This window comes from Amblyomma maculatum, chromosome 5, assembly GCF_055883805.1.
Source record: "Amblyomma maculatum isolate TAMU_Amacu chromosome 5, ASM5588380v1, whole genome shotgun sequence".
In the NCBI taxonomy this organism is placed as follows: domain Eukaryota; kingdom Metazoa; phylum Arthropoda; class Arachnida; order Ixodida; family Ixodidae; genus Amblyomma; species Amblyomma maculatum.
In genome coordinates, this window is record NC_139348.1 from 17,734,602 (window position 1) to 17,762,100 (window position 27,499).

At 48.0% G+C, this 27,499-nt stretch overlaps 1 protein-coding gene across 1 annotated transcript in view; it reads left to right on the forward strand.

Annotated features, from left to right (window-relative positions):
- LOC146187821 (uncharacterized) overlaps positions 1–27,499 on the forward strand; it is a 250,092-nt gene that overhangs the window by 156,828 nt on the left and 65,765 nt on the right. Inside the window, exon 10 of the mRNA XM_084604926.1 lies at positions 15,412–15,737. Within this exon, the coding sequence (XP_084461052.1) occupies positions 15,412–15,737 (326 nt within the window). The remainder of the gene's footprint in view (positions 1–15,411; positions 15,738–27,499) is intronic.

Sequence of the window (27,499 nt, forward strand, 5' to 3'; positions counted from 1 at the left end):
TTCTTCTCGGTGGCATTATTTGCACGGCTAGCGTGAATTTTACTAAAACAATTTACCGGAAAAAAAATTATTTAAATAAAGTGGCGCTTCTAATCATTTCACGAACTAATTAAATCCTTCTACCTGCTTCCTGGTGTCCGTCATCGCCCCAATACTGCCCCAAAGGTAAAATGATTTTGAATCAAATACCCTATTATTAATATTTTGAAGCTTTCAAGATACATCCCACATTGTGAGGCCAGCTTACTGCCCGTAGTTTAAAAGGCATTTACTGAGGTCATGGCAAAATCAAATTTAATATATCACTCGGTAAAGGACCGGGATAGTTTTCGTAAAGATTACTCAACAAGGGTCCAACAGTCAGTGGACGTAAAAAAATTACCGACGATTACGTTACTTCCTAATGCGAAATTTGAGCGCAGCAAATAAGCTGTTTCACCTTTTCGATAGATTGAGGCAAAGAAATCGAGCAACACATGTATGCGCTATCACAGATTTTTTTTTTATTTTTCACACGTATTCCTTTAACAAAGACTCCACTAACAGTTCTTGACAGTCATGAAGGAAGCTTCGTGGTCGGAGAAATAGACTGATATATGTTCGACTTGGTACACCAATGCTTGATTCTCAAAGACGAGATCTATACAAGTGCCTCGCGAGGTTGTCACAGCCGTGGGACGCGTTACGAGCGAGAGGAACGGGATGTTCTCCCGCATAAGTGTGAAGAAATTCCTGCTTGTCTTTATGTCAACATTAAAGTCCCCCACTACTAACATCGGTGTCGGCTCGGGTGGTGCACATATACAGATCCGCCGCCACCGATCTGGCTCTCTGATTGCCACCGCACAGGGGTTGCATTGGAGGAGGAGCGAAGAAAGGAATTAAGTTCGAGCCGGCGCTTTGACAACCGGAGACTCGCAGGAAGAGGGGGGAGGGGGCGGCGTGTACACCCAGCGGCAAACGATGGGGGCAGAAGCGCGCGCAGCAAGCGGACAACGCGATAAAGGGAGGAGGGAACAGATAGCAGCGACTGACTGATGCTGCTGACGCCGATAGTGAGTCAACCCCAGCTGCGGAGTTGGTTTCAGGGACAACGCCGCCGATGCCGACGCAAACAATATGATACCCTCGCTTCCGCAGCGCCAAGAACCAGGTCTAGCCGTGGGAAGGTGGTCACTTATTCGTCGACGTGCCGGGGCCTAGGTGAAATAGCCGGCGCGTCGGCAACTGAAGAGCACCCTATCCGCCACACAGGAACAGGGGGGGGGGGGACCCTCCCCTCCTCTTTCTGCATGGCGGCGACGGTGTTCTATGCAGTCACGTTATCTTGACTCTCTAGCGGCGTCAGCGGCATCCAGCAGTATCAATCGGTCGCTGCTAGCGCTGGGGGGATGAAAGGGGGGCGGAGCTGGTTACGAGGCCGACGCCGACGCGAAACCCAGGAACGGACGCCAAAGAGCTGCGCTCTAAAAAGCAGGACCGAGCCGTCCTTTATACAGGGTGTCCCAGTTAGGCGTGCGCAAGCTTTTGAAAGAAATAGAATCTCCTATATCCGTTACAATAACTGAGAATTTATGACAGTCGCGAGGTTCAGTCCGTAGTATTTAGGCACAGATAAATTATTACTTAATGTTAATTAGGCACCTTTTATACTTTAATTCAGTAACGAAATGCCATGTAATATACATTCTCGTCAAAAAGAGCATCTTTTAGCGTTTGCGGCAAGGCGCCGTTTAAGCAGCTTCATTGCCGTCAAAAGTAACGTGTCTAATTAACGAAGATATTTTGGCTGGTTGGTGCGTTCGACAGTCACGACTGACCGAGGCAGGCGATTTGAATCTGCTCTATTCGCCAGCATAATGCGGCTGACTGGCACCTCTCGCATAACAACGACTGCATATCACCCTCAGAGCAATGGCATGCTGGACCGTTTTCACCGCCAGCTGAAAGCAGCGACCGGAGAACACAGCTCCTCCTCCTTCGAATAAGAACAACGTTGAAATCTGACATCGGCTGCCACTGAGCTCATCTATGGAACAACACTGCGACTGTCCGGCGAATTTTTCACACGACCCAATGACGAAAGAGCCGTTCCCACTGCTGGCTACGCAAGCCGGCTACGCGACATCATGGGAAAGCTTCGTGCCACGCCGCCTCGTCAGCCAGCAACGTGACCCGTCTATGAGCACTCGAAACTGGCATATTGCTCCCAGGTTTTTGTGTAACGTGACGCCGTGTCACGACCTCTTACACTGCCGTACTATGGTCCGTTCACGGTGCTCCACCCCACGGGAAAACATTTCACGCTGGGCATTCAAAGGCCGACGCGAGGTTGTGTCTACTTACCGCATGAAGCAGGCCCGTATTGACAACTCCCCAACACCAGCGCGCTACGCGTGTAGTGGGAGGTGCAGCAGTCCACCAATTCGCATTGACCTTTTTTTAAACATTGGGCAGTGCCCTGCGGGGGAATGATGTAGAAACCTACAGGCGCGTGCCGCGTATCCCTCCTGACCAGAGCTGAAAGGCGGCGATTTTCCCATCCCCGCGTGAGAGTGGGAGAGGGAAGAGATGACGCAGCTAGGAAGCCTCTAGAGGCCAACACAAAGTGAGATAACTTTTATTTTGTCCATCAGAGTGATTATCCCGCGCTTCGGGAGTTAGTCCCTGCCTTAGTTGCAGGGCGGTACTTCTTGGACCCCGGCGGCACCTTCGGCCAGTTTCTCTTTGGGTGTGAGCTTCGCGGAAAAAAAATATTGCCGCCGATTACGTGAGTTCTTAATGCGAAATTTCAGCGCAGCTCATCAGCTGTTTCAGCTTTCCGATAGATTGAGGCAAATAATTCGAGCTACACATTTACGTGCAATTACACACTTTTTATTTTCACACATATTCAACTACAGACGATTTTAGTTTCGGTGGCTTTGCGCAGCCATCTTAGTTTGATGGCTGCGCCCCGTGTGAGCCAAACTGGGAAAGTCCGCTCCGGCTCCTCTTGGCTCCATCATTCACACTGCCGCATCACAGTATCAACACGAACTGAACGTTCGTGTTGATACTGTGATGCGGCAGTGTGAATGAATGAATGAAGCCTTTATTGAAAGGAAGGGATGGCTCTCGGCCGCTGTTTGGGTTCTTGGGGAGTTAGGAGGGATGGGAGTGTAACTTCTTCGTCTTAACGGTTCTTCAAGCTGTTGCTTGTTGCTTGCCATGCGGCCGATCTTCGCGCTCTAAGTCGACCTCTCTCACACTACTCGAAGCAGGCCGCTCTCACTGCCGTATGTAGCAATGGAGTGTTCTATTTCGGCACTTGATATAACCTGACCTGCTAATGTGGGCATGTCGTCGTGTGGAATATGCGTAATTTTGTTTCTTCCTCGTGAAAACGATGGACATTGCCATTTAAGATGTTCCAGGTCTGCTGTACACTGTTCCTGACAGTGCGTGCATATGTTGTGTTTGAGTGTTTCGTGTCTTCGGAGAAACCACTTGTCAAGTATGTGCGGTGTGTAAGCAGCGTTTGTTATTACTTTGTTGAGAAATATTTCTTGTGGTCTAGTGAGCCCTTTCGTGTCCTCAAACACCGGCGTTGGTGTCGCTTCGTGCAATCTAAGCTTACTGTCGTGTTTTATTTTGGTGCGTACATAGTGCATCATCGATCTGCCAGAGGAGCCTTTAGTGAGCATTGTTTGGTAAGGATTTAAGTCTATCGGTTTAGGCATGGAGTTGGGGTGTGGGGCATTTTACGTTTCAGCAAGCCCACCCGCTTGCGCGGCTGCGTTTCCCCCGTCCGTGCCTGTATGTCCCGGTGTCCATATAATTTGAATTTCTATTCCAACTTCCCGCATTCCCTTCAGCCTCTTTCTGATGTCCTTGGCCACTGCGTCGTCTGTAGTTGGTGCCGTCAGCTCTGCAATCGCTGCATATGATTTGGTTAAAATTCGATAACCATTGAAGTTATCTTTTCTGGCTGCAGCGGTCGTAATGGTATTTATGGCTCCCCATATGGCAAGCAACTCGGAGTGTAAAATTGTTCCTCCAGGTAGGTGGCACGTGTGCTGTCCGTTGTGCTGAGGCGCTGGCACACACACCCATGCCACACTCACCCTTTCATTTCTAATTGCAGCGTCAGTGTAGATGTCTATTGTATTGAGTGGTCTTGTGAGGGCAGTTCTCTGTGCTAAAAGTTGCCTAGCTACCCCATTCCGCCTACTAATAGGTCGCTGTGGCCTTAGTGCGATTACCGGCGCCTCCCACGGGGGTGAAGTGTCTGTCCCCAGGGGCCTCGGAGCAATGTTGATTCGGTTGTCCCATGCCATGATCTGCTGCCCTTGGGTCGTGTTTTCCAGTCGGGATCGCATTCTTATTTTTGCTTCTCTTATAATGTCTTGTATGGGTGGTATGCTGACCATTTTAAGCAGCTCTTCATTTCTCGTGTGCTTAGGAAGCCCAGTAATGGTGCGAAGAGTGGCCCTGTGTAGCTTTTCGATGTCTTTAACGTCGCGATTAGAAAACTCATAGACAGGTGCCCCGTACAGAATCCTGCCGACAGCAACCGCTCTAGACAGTGTTTGGCACGATTTTTGCCGGGCTCCACCGTATTTGTTTGAAATCCGGCGAATCATATGCAACATCGGGGTCCAGTTAAAAGTGCTGTTTCGCGGTGCTCGTGAAAGCTATCCGACACCTTGGTGCTATGTTGGGCTTTGTTTGAGTGCACCAGCAAACCGTATACCATCCGTTTGGCATGGCGGCAGCTGTTGGAAACTGCACATAGTGGTCGGGGCGACTGCGAAGGAACAGGCCGAACTCGTCAGAGTTAACTGTGAGGTTGTATCTGTTGTATCGTTCACGATACATGTATTTTAAGATATATTTTATAATCGCAATGTTAACTGTACACACACACAGCGAATGAACCGTACGGGCAGCTACCGAAAGCGGATACTACGAAGTTTCTTTCCAGTCATCGCTGCATTGATTTACGGTGAAGTGCGACCCATTTCATGTCGTGTATTTGCTCTCGACAGTGCATATTTATATCCGATGTTGCGCTGCTTTCATTTCGCATGAAAGGCACGGGCAGCGTTCACCGCGGTTACGCCGCTAACCGCTGCTATCGGGTACCCAGCTTGGCGAATGCATGCGTATCTGTGGTGCGCTGGCGATCGAGTGCGAAAAGCATACGATCGAGCTTTCTTGCTTAAACATTGTATTTTCAAGTTAAACCACGGTTCAAGTACAGCACACAAAAGAAGCAGTTTTTAAAGTACCATCTGCCGAAGTTTTTATGTAGCCTCGGTGTACGTCCGGTGGCGCAGCAATAGCGTATCCCCGTCCCGTCGTAGCAGCATCGCTTGCACGCGTATTGTTGAGCAAAACGTCTCTCTCAGCCACACCATGAACGAAGACGACAAATTCGCAGCACTTACAGCAGCGCCTACGAAAGCGGTGCCGCCCGCTGACGCGGCGGACGACGGCACCATGGCCGTGCGCTACTCCCTAGTCGTCGTTAGGCCTAAATTGTTTCGCATCGAAGGCACATCCTTTCAGCGCTCTGTAATTGTTCAGCGCTAGAGTAAATGGTCTCTCGTGGAACTTATTTGCTGCAGGTCCCATTGCATTAATAAAAAATTATATAAATTGCGATGACGCCTTAGCAGCGGAGCCATGCAGCGTGCAGACGATGAGCCGCGTGCCGCAGTAGCGGCAACTGTCTGTGCTGAGAAACTTACTTGTATTGCAGTTATCAACAATACGGTACTGGCCAGAGATACACAAGAAGTATTTTTTTTTTTTTGCAGTCCGCTTTTTGTTTAAGTGAAGAACGGTTTTTAGCACGCTCTTCTGGCGCTGGCAGAAGAGATCCATCATAGGGTTGCCCTGGAGGGCTTGCGGGAGGCCCGGCCGGTGCGGCGTGCGTGTTTACTACGGCGGCGGAAATAAAATGGACATCATATTCGTGAGTCCATCATTGGTGCTATGTCTGTCTAGCTTACACAAAACGTTCATCGGTGAATTAAATCAGGATGGACTGGAAAGCGGTGACGCAGAAACATATCACAGCCGCACTCGGGCTGTCGTTGCATGCTTTCCGCATACGCTCTCGGCAATCATCTTGCGATTTCTTTGATTGTGCAGTCCACAATTACGCATTGCCGTCCTGATGACATTACGACTAAAAAGAGCGCTAATAAAGATATTTATGTCTCCTACACGACAATATACCGAGGCGCAAGGCCCCTAATGCTATGCATGAAGTGTGCGAATGCACAGCCCACTCGGTACTGACAACTATGGGTCGGCGCAATAACTCTAGTTAGAGAGTATTTTCCTCCTCTCCTGCTTGTTTTCGGCAAAACGGTCTATACTCGCGGGCACGTTTTTCTGGCTATGGAGCCAAGGCTAAAGGGCCGGAGCTTCCGTCGCGGTGTTACGACACCATGCAGTTCTGGCATATCTGGCCTCAGGTGCAGTTTGGGTTTCACTTCCACCTTTGCTTGTAATAATGGCCTCCAACGACGCAGAAATGTCTTTGTTCAGGACCTAAGCGAACGTAGGTTCGCGGGTAATGAATATCACGCACTGCGTATGTTGGCGAAACAAGCGCATTATGCAAGTGCACCGATACCGCCAGTACAGATGCAACCGCAGCAGCCGACGTGCACTTCAGGACATTCCCGGAAGATGGCGCGGATCACAATAATGCACAACATCCGGAAGTTGATGCAATCACTGTTCCTGAAGCTCTGGGGTTTAGAGATACCAGTGGCCGGGTGAATAAACCGGCGTTAGAAACTAGCAAAAAACGACTGGAAGATTGGTGGCTGAAAAGCAGAGAAGTGACATAATTTTAGTAATGTAGGGACAAAAATTTAATAAACAGAATGATGGTTTGGTTAACCAATCTAAATCAATAATTAGGATATAGGGAGAAAAACGAGCATGATAGCTACTGCTACCACCCCGTTTCAAAGGGGACGCTCCTATATTCCATCCACCCATCCATCCACAACACTAACGTTATACTGGCCTATATATTGTAGTACAACCTTGATGTAAAAATAACATAGGCATTTCTGTCGTGATATAATATTCCACAGTACGATACGCGTAATTTATCAAAGAACTATATTCTGCTGCACAGTGAGCTGAGACGTTTTGGCTGTGTAGATTTGACTGCATAGCCACAAAAACTTGTCCGAGAGGATAGCTCCTCTTCCGCAGAGGTGGGCAACCTCATGAGGTTTCGACCTCATGAGGTCGACCTCAACCTCAAAATGACCTCAACCTCACAGAGTGAGGTGAGGTTGAGGTGAGGTCGGCGACAGCTCGAAATGTTTTGAGTGAGGTCACGAAATTGGACCTCAACCTCACGCATGAGTTTGAGGTTGAGTGAGGTCATCATTGTGTGAGGTCGAAATTGTGAGGTCCAGGCTTTTTGCTGTTGCCGCGGATTTCTTCGAAGAGCGCCCCTTTTGACGCGGAGCTCGAACGTACTGCCGCGGTGTGCCCGCCGACTCTCGGTGTTTGGTTACCCCCCGTTCGGACGACCGGATGCCGCTGCCCCTGCCCAGCTTTCGACATTCCACCGTAATGTCCGCAGCCCGAGGACGCTTCCCTCTGGTCTTCTTGGAAGGAGATATTTTTTTTTTTTTACTGCACGAACTACCCATGCCCCCTGCCCGCCACCCCCGTTTCCTCTGACTTGTTTGTGATGATGCTTGCCGCCGGCTCAAACACCCAGGAGCGCGCAAAGCACATAACTCATTCTGACCCACGGTGCTTCTGTCAGATGCCGCAAACAAACAAGCAAATTAAAAAGCGAAGCAAATTGTCTTTTGCGTAGACGGCGCGAAGCAGAACTGTTTGTCGTGTGCATGCCCGTTTCCAGGCGCTGACGTCACGGCTGCTGTCTTACATTCGATAAAGGACCCCGCTGTACGTTACACGGAAACTTTACAGAAAATGGTGCAGCGAAATTGTTAGAGGACGTGATACTGACAGATAAAAAAAAGAAAGGAAAACTGGCACAATACCATCTGAGCATTTTATCGAAGTCCTCCCTTTCGAATGGTACGTCATCGTTCTATATTCCGGTCCTGTAAATTTATATTCTTACAATCTCCAGAATAACCTCTCTTTGGTCGTGTGCTGCTTGTTCCTTCTAACAGGCGGCCCCGAAAAAGTGCAATCGGATGAAGGTGCTAGTGTTCCTTATATAACCAATATAGCGGTAAAACATGCAAGAGGATGAAACGGACGGCACCGCTTATAAGACGCAGCTGGTATACAGAAAAGAAGCCTGCGCATGTTAACTATTTGCCGAGATAGAAGAGACAAAAAAATATATGGGGCTTGCATACAGTAAAGCCCAATGAAAAGCAAAACGTTTTTGCACCGCTAAGGACCTTTGATTCTTTCTCAAATTCTAGTGAAATCAAGCAATGCAGGAGGAAGGAGGAGCGTAAGGGATTCTTAACTTCATAATATCAGGTTTCTCTTGAAATCTTTTATTCAGGCGCAGAAAAAAAAAGCGTTCTCCTATATGTTTTTATGAGCCAGAAACTGTTGAGATGGTTTCCGGCTCGACATTTTGGTGTCAAACTGAGCGTGTCTCTTTTGTGCTCCCGTCTGCTCGAGACGGACAAATCAATCGGATGAAAATTTTTGTGGCCAGATGTCGGAATAATTTTTTCAGACAGTTGTTTTTTTTTTTTTCTTTAAAAATCAATTTAGATATACGTGAATGAAACCAATTACATGCTTGCACTGAGGAATGCAGTACTAAGTCGATGTCTCAAACCTTCTATACGCTCTGGGAAGCGCAGTTCTCTTCTGTTTTTAGTGTGCGACATTTGTTATTACTTTTGTCAACATGGTATTTCTTTATATATATTTTCTTGTATGTCAATTAAGTTCGTACACTGCCGAAAAGAGAACAGGCTTCTTCCCTCACATTAGGCTCTTTCTTTGGCATCTTTTCAGAGGCCCCATAGCACAACCCACCTTTCCACTTACCGGCGCGGTCATTTAGCTTTTTTTTTTCTTTTTCTTTTGCAAGTATTGGAAAGCGCGATCTAGACTCTGAAAGCGGAGCTGGCACACATACGCCACTTCGCCACGGATGGCGAAGGGAGGAGCGCGTGCACAGTAGGGAGCGCGGTCCCTCCGGGCTGCTTGCTCGCCTCCTTTCTGTTGTTCTTGTCTTTATTTTACGTTTATGGGCTGTAACTATACGACACTAACGGGGAAACGGTTTCCCTAGATTCACGTACGATGCATGCGGCGAAGCAGCTTCGGAGACACCACCGTGCAATTTATTAGTTCAGTCTTCAAAGGAAAACAAGTGAATACCACAGAAAAGCTCGTCTCAAAATTGTTGGCGAAATGGCAGCCAGTATTCAGTTCGGGCGCACATGTATTTATATTGTTTTTTTTTTTTTTAGGCGGTAGGGAGTTGGACATTTTGCTCCGGCGAAATTTGACGGGCGAGCCGATGTTCGCGACAGCAAAGTGGTTCACGTTTAACCCACTTTCCTAGCAGTTCCGATGCTTGCAATTAAGCAATTTCGCCAATTCTTGCAATACGCCACGGGATCACAGAATTATAAACAAACGCCCAAGAGTGGCCGGTCGGGACCTCATAAGATAAACAGCATTCCCCTTCGAAATTTTCTGAAGGTTTATTCGGCGTTGGCCGAGTTCTATGATTAATTAGTGTTTTGCTGTCTTTTCCTCTTTTGTTTGCTTCGTTGAGGATTTAGTCTTCACAAGTCGTTTCATGAGTGGCTATTATGGAAAATTTGTGCCCCGTTAATATGACATCCGTTAATAAGGAGGACCCGAATTATGGACAGTTTTTCTGGGGGCGAAGATTTTTCAATGTATTTATGCCTCGTTAATATAGAAACTCGCTCTCTGAACAATAGACAGGGGGTGAATGCCCACAGCCTATTCGGCCCATGTATTTTTGTCTCGTTAATATGGACATCGTTTGAAAAATGCAGGAGAGTCCGAAAGCAAGTTAAAGAAGGGTGCGCAGGCCGGGAACCTATGCGAAAGCCGATACGGTCGGATGCCTGAACGAGTCCTGTGGAGTTGGAAAGAACCAAAGCGGGCGTGTCGTCGTTTTAGGAAGGGAGGGAGGGGGTGGGGGCGCAAGAGCGGAAAGGAAGGGAGGAGGAGGAGAAAAGGAGGGTGGACGGCAGGGATCGTCCACAGCAAACCGAGGGTCAGCTAACTAAGACCCCAAAAGGAGGGAACCGGGAGAACGAGAGGCCGCAGTCGGGAAAACAGCAACATGTGGTCGCAATAAATTCTGCTGAACGTGAAGAGAAGAGAGGCCGGTAAAAGCGCAAGAAAGAAATAATAGGAAGAAAGACAAGCGCCATAATTGGGGGTGGGAACTGAAGTTTTTCTATTCCAGAACACAAAGTGTGTTCCATGAAGCCGTTAACGCTTTTCGGTCAGGGTTAAGACCCACTCACGAAGTAGAGCGACAAAGGAAAGGCGACGAGCACGCAACCAGGACCGGGCGTCCCGTCCTGGATGCCCTTCCTTCTCATGCTCCTGGTTTTCGTCACTGTTGCGCTGTCGAACTGCTACATTTTGCACCACAGCGATCCGCATGTCGGCTTCGCCTTGAGACAACGATGCGGCCTTGACAAGGTCTGAGCTCTTCGTAGTCGGCTAGCCGTCGTTCTAAACTGTACTTCATCTTGGTGGTGGTGGTGGTGAAAAACATTTATTAGATATGTAACCCTCAACTTTAGTCTGACTTTTGGCATGGCGGGAGTTAAGCAGAAAGGAACGGAGCTGAACTTAGGCGGGAAGCGGGAAATCTGTGAATACAAGCGGCAAAAGCCATCTCAGTCAATCCAAGCCATGAAAGACTGGACCCAAGTTCAACTAGGCCTCAGCCTCGCCAGGTCGACGGTATACCATCTACATATACTACAGGACTCCGATAAATGGCTCAACGTCGGCATCGCAGCAAAAGCCACAGTCCGACAGCGCCCAGCACAGTTCGAACAAATGGAGTCCCTTGTTAATGTGGTTCGGGAATGTGCACACGAATGGTGCTGTCGTGAGTGACGAAATGCTTCAAGAGAAAGCTCGCTGCCTCGGCAACATTATGGGTGCTTCTTTTCCTCCGTCTTGATAGGTTTTACCTGTGATGACTTACGGAATTTTTGTTCAGTAAACAGGGGGATGTTTACTGAGAAATATTATTCTACGCTCTGTATAGGCGTTACTGACTTCAGCTACTCAAGAGGATGGCTGACAAGGTTTAAGAACAAACATGACATTTCGGGTCGACATATTCACGGAGAAGAGGAGCATCGACATCTCGGCTGTGTTTAAACACCTAAATTAATTAATACAGCTGCCATTAATTATATTTTTTTCTCAATTATACACTTTTCGTTTTTATTCATGACTCGTTATTATGGATGACTCGCTTTATGGACAGTTGTGGTCGGAAACCAAAGCGTCCATACTAACGAGGCACGACTGTATTCCTATTTTTTCCTAATTTAATATATTCTGTCGAAAGACAGTGTACAGTGTATTAAAAAAAAAGCTCGGCAATCATCTTTTTTTTTTTTTCGAATTAAGAAAAAGAGCAAGGATAGAAGCTTGGGCGAGTTGCTGCCGGTTTTCTTGCCTCATAGCGCTAAACAGACAGGGACACAGCCAGACATACGGGACAGGGGCTAAAAAAAAGGGCCCGTCCGGTGTGTCTCGCTGTGTCCCTGTCTGTTTAGCGCTATGTTGCAAGAAAAGAAAAAGAGCATATCGTCAATGTTGTCGTCGTCATTAGGGTCAACAGCATTTGTCTTTTCAGTTTATAGTAAGAACTGGCTTGTTTTATTTCTAATACGAATCTTATTCACGTGGGTCAGATAGGATAAACTCTTTGTATTTCATTATGGGCCTATGTGTAGAAACGTGGTACCCATGTAGGCCTTATATTGAGACCGACCACAAAAGGGTAGGCGAGGAGGAAGAGAGGATTGCCACTTTAGTGCAGAGTTGGACATGTAGTGTCAGGAGTTTTTCTGCTTTTATCCGGGATATTAATTGTTGTATAAAACTAGGAATAAAATACAGCCTTCATACAACAAAATTCTGGCTAGCCTATATACCCCAGGATTATCGAGAAATGTATATTTGCTTTAAGTTACGGTTTAATGTAATGATTTTTTTTTTTGAGGTCGAGCGCCCGACCTCAACCTCTCATTTTGAGTTTGAGGTGAGGTTGAGTGAGGTCGCCAATGGTCACCTGAAAAGTGAGGTGAGGTCGCCTTGGGGACCTCAACCTCAATTGATGAGGTTGAGGTTGAGTGAGGTCGCCAAATATTTTTTGAGTTTGAGGTGAGGTCGAGGTTTTTGAGGTCAAATGCCCACCTCTGCTCTTCCGTGAGTAACAGATACTGGTACATTCCTTTCCCGTATGTAGACGAAACCCGTCTAATGTGCAATATCAGTGCACGGTGACGATCCCCAGGTTGTTGAAATTACTCCTCCACAACGGCACCCCTTTCAATCTTTCCGCTTTAACTCCAATCGTCGTCCCTTCCTTTACGGCGCGGTTAGGTGTCCACAGAACAAGTGTGGCCAACATTGCGCCTTTCCCTTTGTGTGAACCAATTATTATTGTTATTGAATCTAATTAATTACCCAATTCAGCCACAATTCAACCATTTTGCCACTTGCATACCTTTCCACCTAGCTCCTCGTTTACAGCGCCGACAGTCATGCACACCTTTCCTTGACGCTCTATCCTAGGGCATCATTATTTTTTGCCTGCGGAGCTGGTTACGAGGGACAACGGCGACGCCAATGATTACGTTAATAGTTACTTGTTACTAGTTAGTTACTAATTCCTCTTTTACAGCACCGACAAAGTCATGCACACCTTTCCATGACGCTCTACCCAATGGTACATTTTTCTTTTTGGTACGGAGCTCGTTACGAGGGGCAAGAGAGAGAGAGAGTAAAGTTTAATTGGTTAACGGAATAGCGTGGGTGGTTTCCTCAGTCCAGGATACCATGGCTCGGGCTGCTTCCCGGGCCCTGATGAGCAGGCTGCGCTGCTCAGAGAGACCCGTGTGGGCCAGCTCTGCTCCCACTCCGCTTGGCTGAGTGCTCGAGATTTATATTTCTCTAATTCCTCTTCGCAGTTCCATCACGAGGGGCAACGGCAACGTCTTGAAACGCAGGAACGGGCGCCGAAGAGCCGCTCTCTAAAATAAAGATCAATCTTTAGGATTCACAGCACTCAGTCACTCATTCCTATCCAGCGCTACCATCCCATTAAGTAAATAACTACGACAATGGCATTAGCGTCGAAAAAAAACAACGGACAGAGACAGAATGAAACAAACAGGAATGCATGCTAGCTGCTTTCCCGTCGGTTTCGTTTTGTCCGTAGGCGTCCGTAGGCTTTTTTAGTGCGTAGCACTACTGGCCGCAATCACGGACTTCACCGATGTCTGTCCGAAGCCGCTCACTCTCCATCTTTTCATCAGTTTGAAGCAGAGAAAGAGAAGTTGGCAACGCGCGCGTCACACGGTTCAGCATTCAGGAGGCGGAGAGGCCACACAGCCGCAGCATAAGCCGTTCTCTCTCTCTGTCCGTCCCTCCGTGAACTTGAAGAGGAGAAAGAGAAGGTGGCGACGCTCGCATCTCGCGACTTAACAATAAGGTGGCGGAGCGCTAAGTAGGCCGTAATTTCAATGTAGCAACATAGCATAGCGGGCAATTGTTGCTATTACATTTCGGAAGACGTAACAGTACAACTTCCTTAGTTCTTGGTATAAGTTGCGCTGTTGCGTCCTTCAAAACGCAACTTCATTTTCATCGAGTTTATGCTTCGCAATTATGATGCCGTAGTACTTCCTTGACGCTGCTACACCGTATAATAATCGATTTTATCGGCTTAAATGGCCTAGGAATGTCTCTCTTGATTGAACGAAGTTCCTGATTTAATGAATAACACGAGGCTCCCCTAAACTTTCTTAAATCGAGTTTTTACTGCACATGCATTTATTGGCCTATAAGCGGTGCTGGTTAAGAGCCGCATCTATAAATATTTTGTCCTTTTACCTAAGTGCATAAGCTTTATGAAGCGAAGGTTGTAAGCGTTCGCTTTATCACGTTTCACCCATTTCCGACTGTATACGCTATTATAAAATGTGTCATTGCCACGATCCAATCTATCGTTACGGTTAAGCCCGTGGGGTATGCTTTAAACATTGGGACGCTTATTTAATCATTGCCCATTAAGATCACAACACGACTGCGTTGTCGGACCCCGTTCGCATCGCGAATTCAGTAGGTCTACCTTCATTCAGCTTGAACCAGAAAGCATTTGCGACCTATGAGCGTGTGTGTGTCTCTCAACACCCTACGTTCTACTCCCACACCCCCTCAAAGTTGACTCAGTTTTCATTTCAGCTCTTCCTTCAGTTACGGAACACCCTTGAGAAGTTTCGCGTTATTCTGAACGTTTCGAATTGCTCTTGAACTTTGTATCGAGATTTTTCGTTCATGGCGAACGACGACGACGTTGAATTTTCTGCGACACGGGACCCTCCGCGAAATCGCATTAAAGTCTCGTGAGTTCGGCCAAGGAAGCGATATGCCTTAAAGAGAGCGATGCATGAGCAGCTACAACTCGCGTCCCGGAAGGACTTTTGAAAACGACCGCTAGGCGGATTTCATTGGCGCCCCTATAGGCCGTGCAGGGGGCGTAAAAAAGGGTCAAGTTATCGGCCTTCAAACAATTATTAATCCGAAAATTTGAATGAAAAGTGCCTACGCTCATTGTTTTCATCCAAATGTTTTTCCCAGGTTGACAATTCCTATGAATCAATAAAAAGGAAAGCCTGACGACAAGCATAATGACACGCACGCTATGTGGTTCCCCTTTTAGTCGTCCCGAGTCTGCGCTGTACTTTTCCATAGTATAATACAAGTTAAAAAACAATAACATTTTCTAAATGGGGGCCTGAGTAGCAGCGCGTGCATTACTCTGCTTAACAGCGATCAAATTAGGTTTTGAAGCACGAGGCATCGACATTATTGAGTTTCTAATGTGGTCGGCAGTTAACTGTTCTATTTAGGCAATCATTAAAGTTTATGAGAGCGGACTGCTTTCTGTCACAGAGGAATTGTTTGTGGCGCTTACTGCAGGCTCGAGTTGCATCCAACAATGGGAAGGTTAAGCCATTTTCAGCAGCACTGCTCAAGTAACGGCACAGTTCTTCTTTGCGTCAAAAGTGTTTTCTCGCCATTTCATGTTTGAGAACCTGCACCAGATAGTCTTGGCGGTGGGAGGAATAAATATACTCTCAATCCTCTTTGGTGGGTGGCTGACGGCGGCGCTCTCTTCCTGTACAGGTGCGGCACATCAACGCGGCCGTGTATGACAACCGGGTGAGCCCCACTGCTTGCAATCGGCGCTTCGCTGCAGGCGACGCAGACTCGCCATCGCGCGGCACGCTCTCGGTGCACCTGGGCGACCTGGGAGGCGCCGACCAACAAGCCGTCGCGTGCAACTACACGTTCGACGCCCGCGCCTGGCCCCACGGTCGGGTGCAGCTCACGCTGGCATCCGTCTTCGAGACGCGCACGGACCACTGCGACCTGTGCCCGCGCGATGGCCGCGTTGAGATCGTCGCTGAGGCGAGACACGAGAGGACCACCTGCCTGTGCAACGTCGGAAGGTGAGCTACCAACTCGTCTCACCTCCTTCGGTATCTAGGCATTTCGCCTGCACGGAGACTCGACCCAAGGGGTTGTAATGAAAGCCTGAACGTGTTAATAGATCCCTACGTAACCAGCTCAGATTGAATGCCTTTCGTGAAAACATTTTAAACTATTTTAGTTGCTTTTGAATGGGTAAATCGTTGGTGAAACTTCTCAGGCCACAGGACCTCTTTATGAGCAACAAAGTCGAGCCGTCAAGACAGCTGAGAAGGCCTAATCCCCGTAGAGGGTAAGAAAAGCATCATATGACTATTTTCTGCAGCCTTGATGCCTTTGCCACCATCTTTGCTGTCAGCAAATACCACCGAATAGCAGCCCCTGAAGCGTTGAAAGAATTTCACAACCATTGCTTGAAACGTGTACTCGTTCGCTGTGTGCGACTGCTATTTTTTGCATTGCTTCTATACGAGCTTACAAATTTTGCTGTTATATCTTTTAATATGAGGCCTCATCTGAAGGCGTACCCGAGCCGAATAAAATAATATGACTTGCGTACAGTTTAAGCTCCTCGACTCTCTTTGCTAATCGGTTGCCGTGAAAGTCCTAATCAGGAGGAGAGTGGACATATTTTAGCTCAAAAGCAATCACACGATTGGTAGAGCTGAGGAAAAACATTTTCTATGCTTTGCTGGATTCCATAGCCACTGAGGAATCGGCGAGTGGAACGACGGCATGCAGACGTTTCAACCCGAATTCATTTTCCAACCTATTTGTTCAATGTAAGGCATGTTGTGGATCCCTTGTAAGCCATTTCACTCTATTGTGAATCATCTTTCCAACATTGACGTGCTCCAGCAGGGAAAAAAATATTGTGAGGGACGTTAAACGCGTTTTCCAAGTCCGCTTGCACCATTGCAATGCAATTCCTCCCCTGATGGAGCTGGGACAGGCAGGTCACCGCCGCTTGCGGCTGGGGCTAGCCTGCCACAGACTTTTTGTCTGTTGTAGGCCGTCATTGCACCCCGACGGCTGTCGCGACGCGTGTCCTTCTCTTCCTCTTCTTTTGTTTTCTTTTCTATTTTCCTTTCTGTCCGCACGAGGCAGCGGATGTAGCTCAGCTACAGAGCCAGTAGCAGGCCCGTGCATTCCCTTTTCCTTCTTCCTACTGTAGCAACAACGACAAATGCCTGTGTAGCATCACATATATCCCAGAACACTGCGCGCCTTCTGTATGTTTATAACACTAGTGCGTCTTTTAATACCGCCTGTTCGCACTTTCACCATTGCTGTTTTGCATCGATATTGAACTATTCTGCTTTGGTATCATCCATAACCAATGCCCTAAAGGATTTCAACTGTACGAAGGCTCATGTGTGACGGCATACGCTGATGATATTATTGCAAAATGTAAAAGCATTTTGCAGGCTGTTCCAGAAGCTAAAGCTTCTGCAAAGAAAGTGGCAGCGTGGTAAATGAAGGAGCATGCTTTGGAATTTCGCATGGAGAATGGCCTTGAACTCCGACTGTCGTCGCCAATGCATCATAGGCAACTGCACCTAAATGTTTATATGCCTTTCTTGAATTTAATTTGATAATGAACCTTTGACGAAACAAGGCTGTAGAATTGAGAAAAAAATCACCAGAGTTTGATGGACTGCACCTGTCAAAGTTTAGACGTTCGGCAGTTTGTAATCTTTTCTTGGTCAGTATGCTGTGGTACTTGATGCAAATGCTACATGTTCCCGCCCAAATCTGCCAGATTTGCATGTGCTCTTGTGGGGTTCCACTAGGGAATAAATGAGTAGAAGTAATCTGTTCCGAAGCGCAAGCGCTGGAGGTTTATGCCACCTACTTATACGGCAGTTGGTTAACCGCGTTTGTTTCTTTAGGGATGCTAAGGACCTCTTTTTACGTGCTGTTTTTCAGTTTAGGCTGGACAGAGTTATTCATAGATATTTGAAAGTTCTACAAACACCTGGCTTGCTCATAGCGAGTTTTCATCTGATTATGTTAGTCATGTGATACGGAAAAAACTTACCAGCGATATACGTGACTCACTGTTCCCTCCACCATTGTATTGAACCATGTACTGCACAGGGCATACCAAGGCGTTTTAAAAAGAGTAAAAAAAAAACCTGAAATTACCCCTGAAGCCAAAAACAATTTCTTTTTCAAATTAGACTATTTTTTTACCTAATAATTTTACCTACTTTGCCTATCAAAGCGTGGTTGCGAGAGAAAAGGTTTTGTGCCTTGGGAAGACCATGCAAAAAAGATGAAACCATTGACAATATTTTGTTGGACTACTCAGTGGCAGTTTTCTTCTGGACTTCCTCCAAAGAGCTCAGTATTTTCCGCCTAACCCTCACTGTGTCGGATACCCCTCTAAGAAAGCGCGGACGGTATACCATGTGACCTTGTAATGGTGTTGTTGCTGAATGGTATACAGAAAAGTAGGATGACAGTGCATTACGTAGATCTTGACACACGGCCGTCAGAGAATACTTTAGGAAGCGGTTTTAGGTATTGTGAAGTTGTAGAAATTCTGGATCCAGCACCCGGCTGGCTGCCACCCGTTGAAACATTAATGTAATTGAGGGAACTTTAGTCATGTTACTTACGCAAATAAGGATGAAAGTATCTGTGTACATAGTGTGTATTTTGAATGCAATAAATAAAAAAATATTGGCGTGCACGAGAGGTACCCTGCGGCAGAGCACCGTCCCTTCACGCCTTTTTTGAACCATTTGTTGAAATGGCGTGTCTAATGGACGTTCATGTGTCGCAAGAATTCCTCTTTTCACTATCAAAAATGTGACGCCACCATTCTTGCGCAGAGTTCAGGGTGGTGGCATACCATTTTCTTCCCGTTTAGCATCTATCTGCTAGTCAGGCTGGAGGCTAGTCTGCGATAGGGATTCGAACGCACGACATATGTGCATACCTCCAATTATGTGCTTCCAATAAAAGCACGCTGCTAACGCGGAGAGAGAGAAGGTGGCGCCGCAGGGAGGGCTCCGGAGTAATTTCGACCACCTGGGGATCTTTAATGTGCACTGACATCGCACAGCACACGGACGCCTCTTCGTTTCGCCTCCATCAAAACGCAGCCGCCGAGGTCGGGTTCGAACCCGGGTATTCCGGACAGTGATATGTGTTTTCCTGAATCAGGTTTCAGGCAACATCCGGAACAGACTTTCCAGTGCACCTATATATATATACATATATATATATATATATATATATATATATATATATATATATATATATATATATATATATATATATATATATATATATATATATATATATATTGTAGGGGTGTGTTTATTCGGTGAACCCAGATGATTCCAGCCGCTCAGGGGAGACTCGCAGCGAAGCGTCAGGCGTGGCGAAAGAGCAAGGCAGCGAGCAACTTCTTCGTCCTTGAGAGCGGCAGCACGCGACGCATGTCAGTGGTTATATCGATGAAGATTACCACACTACAGTTTCCCCCCGGGCAGAGAAGGAGCCATCCTGGCGACTCATGGTGCCGTAAGGACAGACGGATCGTAGTAGGGCTTGATTCGGTCCACATGAACTATTTCGCGTCCACGGCGACGCAAGTCCGCAGATGGCGTAACGGGCTCAACTACGTAGTTCACAGGAGATGTTTTTTGAAGGACTCGGTATGGACCGTGATACCGAGCAAGAAGCTTCTTTGACAGGCCGGCGGTTGTGGCAGGAACCCAGAGCCACACCAGGGAGTTGGGCGCATATGAAGGCGCCTCACCAGTGTCACGATGGTGTTTTTGTTGCCACTGATTTTCCTTTGTGAGCGAACGAGCGAGCTGACGGCATTCTTCTGCATACTGGGCGGCGTCCGAGAGTGGCGTCGATTCAGAAACATCAGGGCGGTAGGGAAAAAGCGCGTCCATTGTGCAGGTTGGCTCGCGCCCGTAAAGAAGAAAAAAGGGAGAGAATCCAGTGGTGGTCTGTATCGCAGTGTTGTACGCGTAGGTTACGAAGGGAAGAACGTGGTCCCAGTTGGAATGAGCGTCGTTGACGTACATGGCCAGCATGTCACTCAGAGTACGGTTGAAGCGTTCTGTCAGGCCATTCGTCTGAGGGTGGTAAGAAGTAGCGGTGCGATGAATGATGCGACATTCTTTCAGTAGGGCCTCGAGAGCGTCGCACAAGAAAACGCGTCCGCGGTCACTGAGCAGTTCCTTCGGAGTCCCGTGGCGAAGAATCAAGTTGTTGAGAATGAACAAAGCAACGTCTCTTGCAGAGGCAGAGGGTAACGGTGATGTTTCAGTGTAGCGAGTCAGATGGTCTACTGCCACAATAATCCACCGGTTTCCAGCAGGAGTAGTCGGAAGAGGGCCATAGAGATCTATGCCAACGCGGTCAAACGGACGAGCAGGGCAGGGTAACGGCTGCAACGAAACAGAGGACTTCTGAGGAGTTTTGCGGCGTTGACAAGATTCGCAAGCGCGCACGAAATGTCTTACGAAGCGGTACATTCCACGCCAGTAAAATCGCAGACGTAGGCGCGTGTAGGTTTTCAATACGCCACCGTGAGCACATTGTGGGTCACCATGGTACGCAGCACAAATGTCGGCGCGGAGATGACGCGGGATGACTAGAAGCCACTTCCGTCCATCAAGCAAATAATTGCGGCGATAGAGAAGACCGTCACGAATGGAGAAGTGGTGGGCTTGGCGGACGAGCGCTTTGGATGAATGACCGGGAGTAGGACTTGAGAGAAAATTCAAAAGTGCATTGATCCAGGGGTCATTCCGCTGCTCGGTAGCCATGTCGATAGTTGTAAGAGTCGACAAATCGTAGGCACAGACGTGGTCAGACGAATTATCTCTAGGCAATGGCGAGCGGGAAAGAGCATCCGCGTCCGTATGCTTCAGGCCTGATCGATAAATGACATGAATGTCAAACTCCTGGAGACGAAGAGCCCAGCGAGCAAGGCGACCGGATGGGTCTTTCAGAGAGGCAAGCCAGCACAAAGCGTGGTGATCGGTCACAACGTAAAACGGTCGACCATACACATAAGGACGAAATTTTCCGATAGCCCAAATAATGGCCAAACATTCCCTTTCTGTGACTGAATAATTAGATTCTGCCTTTGTCAATGTTCGGCTGGCGTATGCCACAACATACTCGCTGTAACCAGGCTTACGTTGGGTAAGGACGGCACCAAGCCCAATACCGCTGGCATCAGTGTGGATCTCCGTAGGCGCAGCCGGATCAAAGTGGCGTAGAATGGGCGGCGAAACCAAAAGGCGGCGTAAAGTGTCGAAGGCTTTATCGCAGGCTGGAGTCCAGGCGGAAAGGTCGGAGCTGCCGGCAAGGAGCTGGGTCAGAGGAGCGATGATAGAGGCGAAGTTCAAGTTGAAACGTCGAAAGTAGGAGCAGAGGCCGATAAAGCTCCGAAGCTGCTTCAGGGAGGTTGGCTTCGGGAACTCTGCAACTGCGTGAAGTTTGGTGGGGTCGGGAAGAATGCCGTCCTTAGAAATTACGTGGCCTAAAATTGTGAGTTTTCGAGCGGCAAAGTGGCACTTCTTCAAATTCAACTGAAGCCCAGCGCCGGCGAGACACGTGAGGACATCCTTTAGGCGGAGAAGGTGAGAAGAAAAGTCGGCAGAAAAAACTACGATGTCGTCCAGATAACAAAGACAGGTCTGCCACTTGAGTCCACGAAGAACAGTGTCCATCAGGCGCTCGAAAGTAGCCGGGGCATTGCAGAGGCCAAAGGGCATAACGTTGAACTCGTATAATCCATCCGGTGTTATAAAGGCAGTTTTCGAGCGGTCATTATCAGCCATCGGTACCTGCCAGTAGCCGGAGCGCAAATCCAAAGAGGAGAAATACTCGGCTCCCTGTAAACAGTCCAAGGCGTCGTCGATTCGCGGCAAAGGATAGACATCTTTGCGCGTGATTTTGTTAAGCCTACGGTAATCGACGCAAAACCGGATGGAACCATCTTTCTTGGTGACCAAAACAACCGGAGAAGCCCATGGACTGTTAGATGGCTGTATGACGCCCCGGCGAAGCATGTCGTCCACGTTGTCAGCAATGACTTGGCGCTCAGAGGCCGACACGCGATAAGGACGCTGTCGTAAAGGTGCGTTTGTACCAGTGTCGATTGCGTGCGTAACGACAGACGTGCGACCCAGAGCAGTGTGAGGAAGGTCGAAGGCAGAAGTGAAGTTCTGTAGAAGAGCAGCGAGTTGATCGCGTTGTGCGGGTGGGAGATCTGCGTCAATAGCTTGTTGAAGAACATCGGGTGGTGTCGAAGCGGTCGCTGTATCGCAAGAGCTGAGCACATTAACGTCTAATGAAGTAGGCGTTGCAGGAAGAGTATTTACAAGCGCGGGATCAAGTTCTTCAATACGACCGAGACACTCGCCGCGTAGCAGGACGGACGGGCACGAAAATGGATTTGAGACGTACATTGCACTAAGGCCATCTTCGAACTTGAGGACCGCAAATGGAAGCAGGAGGCAGGGATGGCGTGAAGCGGCGTCGGAAGGTGTGAAGAAGACAGTAGAACTAATAACGCTTTCACAGGAGAGTGGAACGAGGGCAGCAGAAAATGGAGGAATGTCTGTGTCACTGGCGACGAGGAGTTTTGCAGGCCGGGTAGGGACGTCACACAAGACGGTATCACAAAGAGGTAAAAAGGAAACTTCCGCGCGGGCGCAGTCAATAACGGCATGATGAGTGGAAAGGAAATCGTAGCCCAGGATGATGTCGTGTGAGCAGCGAGACAGTACAATAAACTCGATGGTGTATAAGACGTCTTCGATGAGAACACGGGCCGTGCACGCCGCTGAGGGATGAATGTGCTGTGATGAGGCGGTGCGAAGCGAAAAGTCGGAAAGTGCGGTGGTCACCTTACGAAGACGACGGCAAAGAGCTTCACTGATGACTGATACGGCAGCGCCCGTGTCGACTAGAGCGAGTACTGCGACGCCGTCGACAAACACTTGAATTACGTTAGTGGGAGAACACCGAGGACTTGAAGAGTTCGAACCAAGCGCAGTTCTTGCCCCGGGAACTGCGACTGTTAGTTTCCCTCAACGGTGCCGGTAGAACGTCGGAGTGGGGACGGGGAACGGCGACGAGGGGAAGGTGATCGGCGAGTTGTGTACGTTTGATTGTCACGAGATACAAATTCGGAACTGGGCGGATTTCTCGGCGAGGGCTGGTCTGTATTGTAGGAGTAGTTCCATAGTTCAGGTCGAGAAGGTGGAAGGCGTTGGCGGCAAAGGCGTGCGACATGGCCCGGCAGCCCGCAAGAGTAGCAGATTGGTCGGTTGTCCGCGGTACGCCAAGGGTTCGTAGGGCGTTGGCGTACCCTTGGAATAGGGACATGGAATGCAGACCCAGGCAAAGGCGAAGGAAGGTTGGAAGGAGCGGCCTGGTAGGAAAGAGATGCTGATGGCATGAGCGGCCTGGCCGCAACTTGGGCGTAAGTCAGTGGTGCCGTTACTTGCGCTGGCACGGGGCTGGGCGGCAGCACAGGGCTGGGCGGGAGCATGGAGCTGGGAGGAAGGACGTCAGCGATGTGATCTTGAACGGCACGCCGTATGGTAGGGGCCAAAGACGGAGCCATGTCAGGAACAAGGCGGCCACTATCCTGTAACTGAGGGACCAGCGATAGCTGGCGGGCGACCTCTTCTCGAACGAAGGCTTTGATTTGCTGAAGTAAAGGGCTGTCCTCTGATGGGGTAGAACCGCCCAGCGCAAGTGTAGAGATGGCGTCGTCTCTAACACCGGACCGCCGGGTAGAAGCGCGCTTCTTACGAAGCACGTCGTAGCTGTGGCAAAGCTTGATCACGTCACTCACCGTGGCAGGATTTTTTACCCAGAGCATTTGGCACGCGTCGTCAGAGATGCCTTTCATGATGTTCTCGATCTTATCCGCTTCAGTCATTAGCGGATCGACACGCTTGCATAGGTCCACGATGTCCTCTATATAACTAGTGAACGACTCATCGACTTGCTGAGTGCGCTCACGCAAGCGTTGTTCTGCCCGGAGCTTGCGAACTGCAGGGCGGCCGAACACTTCTGCAAAATTCTTTTTAAATGCAGACCAAGATGGCAGGTCTGCCTCATGGTTGCGAAACCAGAGGTTCGCCACGTCAGTCAGATAAAAGATTACATTGCTTAGCTTGATAGCGTCGTCCCATCTGTTGTAGCTACTGACGCGCTCATATGCCGCCAACCAATCGTCGACGTCCTGGTCGGCTGTGCCACTGAAGAAGCACGGATCACGCTGCCGTAGAGCTCCAGAACACAGCACGGTGGTTGGGAGGGGCGACGATGTCGTGGCAGTGTCGTCCGGCATGCTGGAAGCAGAGGGTAACGTGCGGCTTCTTAGTTCCAGGGTGGACGGGAACGTACCCAGCAGCACCTGCACCAATTGTAGGGGTGTGTTTATTCGGTGAACCCAGATGATTCCAGCCGCTCAGGGGAGACTCGCAGCGAAGCGTCAGGCGTGGCGAAAGAGCAAGGCAGCGAGCAACTTCTTCGTCCTTGAGAGCGGCAGCACGCGACGCATGTCAGTGGTTATATCGATGAAGATTACCACACTACAATATATATATATATAAAAGTGAAAAATTGCTTCATACTGTTTCCAAGTTTATTTGTAGTCGACGTTTCGGCAGGAGCCCTGCCTTTCTCAAGACTGATGGTACATGATTCTTGTTTGTCTTCTTATAGGGTTGGCCAGAGGTGATACAAACAATATGGGCACACACAGGTGAGTCAGCTGGACACGCACAACACACACATACACACACAGCTGCGGAGAGCAGGCTAGGCCCAATGGGCCATCAACCCAAGGCACCGGCCGCCGCGAGTCATCTGTATACAGTACAAGACACAATACAGGCAACCGCGGAACAACCTTGGAAGGGGAAAAAAAAAATAAAAAAATAAGACGAAAACAGGTGGGGGAAGGTGTCTGCTGCAGGTGGTGAGAAAATTATTCTTCTTGTTCTCACTAAAAGATGGGAGCGCCCAGCGTGATGAGAAAACCAGGTGGACACTGCTGGTTAGAAGAACCTGACAGCGGCGAGTAAAGTTCGAGCAACTTGCGACGGGAGATGAACCGCAAAGAAAGAATAAAAAAAAAAAAGTAAGTAAATATGTGGGACAGTAGAATGGTGAAATACTTTGAGGTTTTCGCTAACAGATGTGAGGGCTAAGCAAAGGAAGAAAACAGGTGGGGGAACGTGTTTGCTGCAGGTGGCGAGAAAATTATTTTTCTTGTTCTCACTGGGAGCGCCCAGCGTGATGAAAAAACCAGGTGGACACTGCTGGATAGAATAACCTGACAGCGGCGAGTAAAGTTCGAGCAACTTGCGACGGGAGATGAACCTCAAAGAAAGAATAAAAAAAAAAAAAAAAAAAGAAGTGAGTAGAATGGTGAAATACTTTGAGGTTTTCGCTAAAAGATGTGAGCGCCAAGCATAAAGAAGGTTTTTACGAGAAGTGAGATGTGGAGGGTATCAAAGAAGCGAGAAAAAAAAAAGGAAAAAAAAAAGAAAGAAGAAACCGAGGAAAACCTGTAAAGGGATAATGGTTGATATATATGTATAGCATTAAGCTTGCAGGGCTCGTAAGGACGACATTGCCCCAAAGTTTTCATTTATCCCAGTATTAATTGTCCTAAACTTATAAATAAAGTATGACTCACGCTGCTCCCGCTCCCGTGTATTATTGAATCCCCCCTGAAGAACTGTTAGTTTGACTGAGTCGAATGAGTGCTGTTTCTGGTTGATATGTTTTGAAAAAGGAAGGTTGGGCAGAGAGCGGACATGAGCTCGGTGATTATTAAACCGCATTCGAAGAGGGGTAGCTGTCTGGCCAATATACTGCATGCAGCATACGCCGCATTCTAGGAGATATATAACGTTTGAGGCATCGCAATCAAAGTTACCATCTATTCTCCACTTAAAACTTGACGCTGTGCTTGTTGCGCAGCTTGATGTCTGCATGTGGCTGCACACCTGGCATCTACTCTTTCCGCAAGGCCGGCACCCCAACCGCGGGTTATTACCTATTTTTGAGTGGACTAGGATGTTGCGGATGTTTTTCGGTCGTCGGTAGACAACTTGGGGAGGAGTCGTGAAAATACTGGAGAGACGTTCGCTCTGTTCTAGAATGTTGAAATGTTTCTTTAGGATTTTGTTCACGTTGGGGGGGTTACTCGTGTAGGTGAGTACCAGGCTTGTTCGGCGGTCTATGTTTTCCTTTCGTGGACGTCCCTCCAGTATCTCCTCTCGGTTGAGTTCATATGCCTTCTTTATGGCGTCGTCAATAATATTTGGCGGGTACCGTTGTTTAGTCAGGACTTCCCGCATACGCTTTGCGTTTCGTGCGAAGTCCTGATCTTGGGAACAAATTCTTTTGAATCGATGAGCCTGAGAATATGGAATGCTTGTTTTTGAGTGATTAGGATGACAGCTTTGAAAATGTAAGTATTGTTGTCGGTCCGTGGGTTTTCTGTATACGCTTGTGGTGAGTGAACCTTCATGAACCGCAATTTCAACGTCAAGAAAGTTAATTTTGTTTCGGGAATATGTGTGCGTGAATGATATGCTAGGATGGAGGAGATTGAAGTTTTCAATGAAATGTAAGAGTGATTGTTCTGTGTCAGTCCAAATTAAGAAAATATCATCCAAGTAGCGCTTGTATAGGGTGGGCTTAATAGGGGAAGTAAGTAAAAATTCAAATTCAATGCTATGCATGAAGATATTAGCATAAGTAGGGGCCATTTTTGTACCCATGGCGGTGCCGTTAGTTTGTAAGTAGTGTTCGTTGTCGAATTCAAAGTTGTTGTATTCTAGTACTAGTTTTGTCAATACCTCTAGGACTTCTGGAGTGGGGGATCCTTCTTTCCTATTCTGAATATAGGCCTGAATTAGAGCTTTGATTCCGTCAGAATGCGGGATATTTGTATATAGAGAGACTACATCTAAGGTTACAAGGAAGGCCCCCTGAGGAAGATTTATACCTGCTATTTCGCGAAGGAAGTGGTTTGTGTCACGTATGTGGGATGGGTGTGTTTCAGGTATGTGTCCAATTAATGTGTCAATGTAACTGGAGATTGGTTCTGTGATTGTACCGATTCCAGATACTATAGGGCGGCCAGGATTACCATTTTTGTGAATTTTCGGAAGCATGTAGAATCGGCCCGGCGACGGGTGTGAGGCGGTCAGGGCTTTGCATAATCGCAGGGAGATGTCCCCACTTTTTGCGAGCTCATTTAGGGTCCCTGCTATGAAGTTTTGATGCTCTAGGGTGGGGTCCGCTTTTAGGTGTTTATAAAATTTAGTGTTAGAGAGTTGTCTAATTCCTTCCTCAATATACTTGTCCTTGTCCATTACCACTATGCCGCCTCCTTTGGGGCCTCAGGGGGCCTTCCTTGTAACCTTAGATGTAGTCTCTCTATATACAAATATCCCGCATTCTGACGGAATCAAAGCTCTAATTCAGGCCTATATTCAGAATAGGAAAGAAGGATCCCCCACTCCAGAAGTCCTAGAGGTATTGACAAAAGTAGTACTAGAATACAACAACTTTGAATTCGACAACGAACACTACTTACAAACTAACGGCACCGCCATGGGTACAAAAATGGCCCCTACTTATGCTAATATCTTCTTGCATAGCATTGAATTTGAATTTTTACTTACTTCCCCTATTAAGCCCACCCTATACAAGCGCTACTTGGATGATATTTTCTTAATTTGGACTGACACAGAAC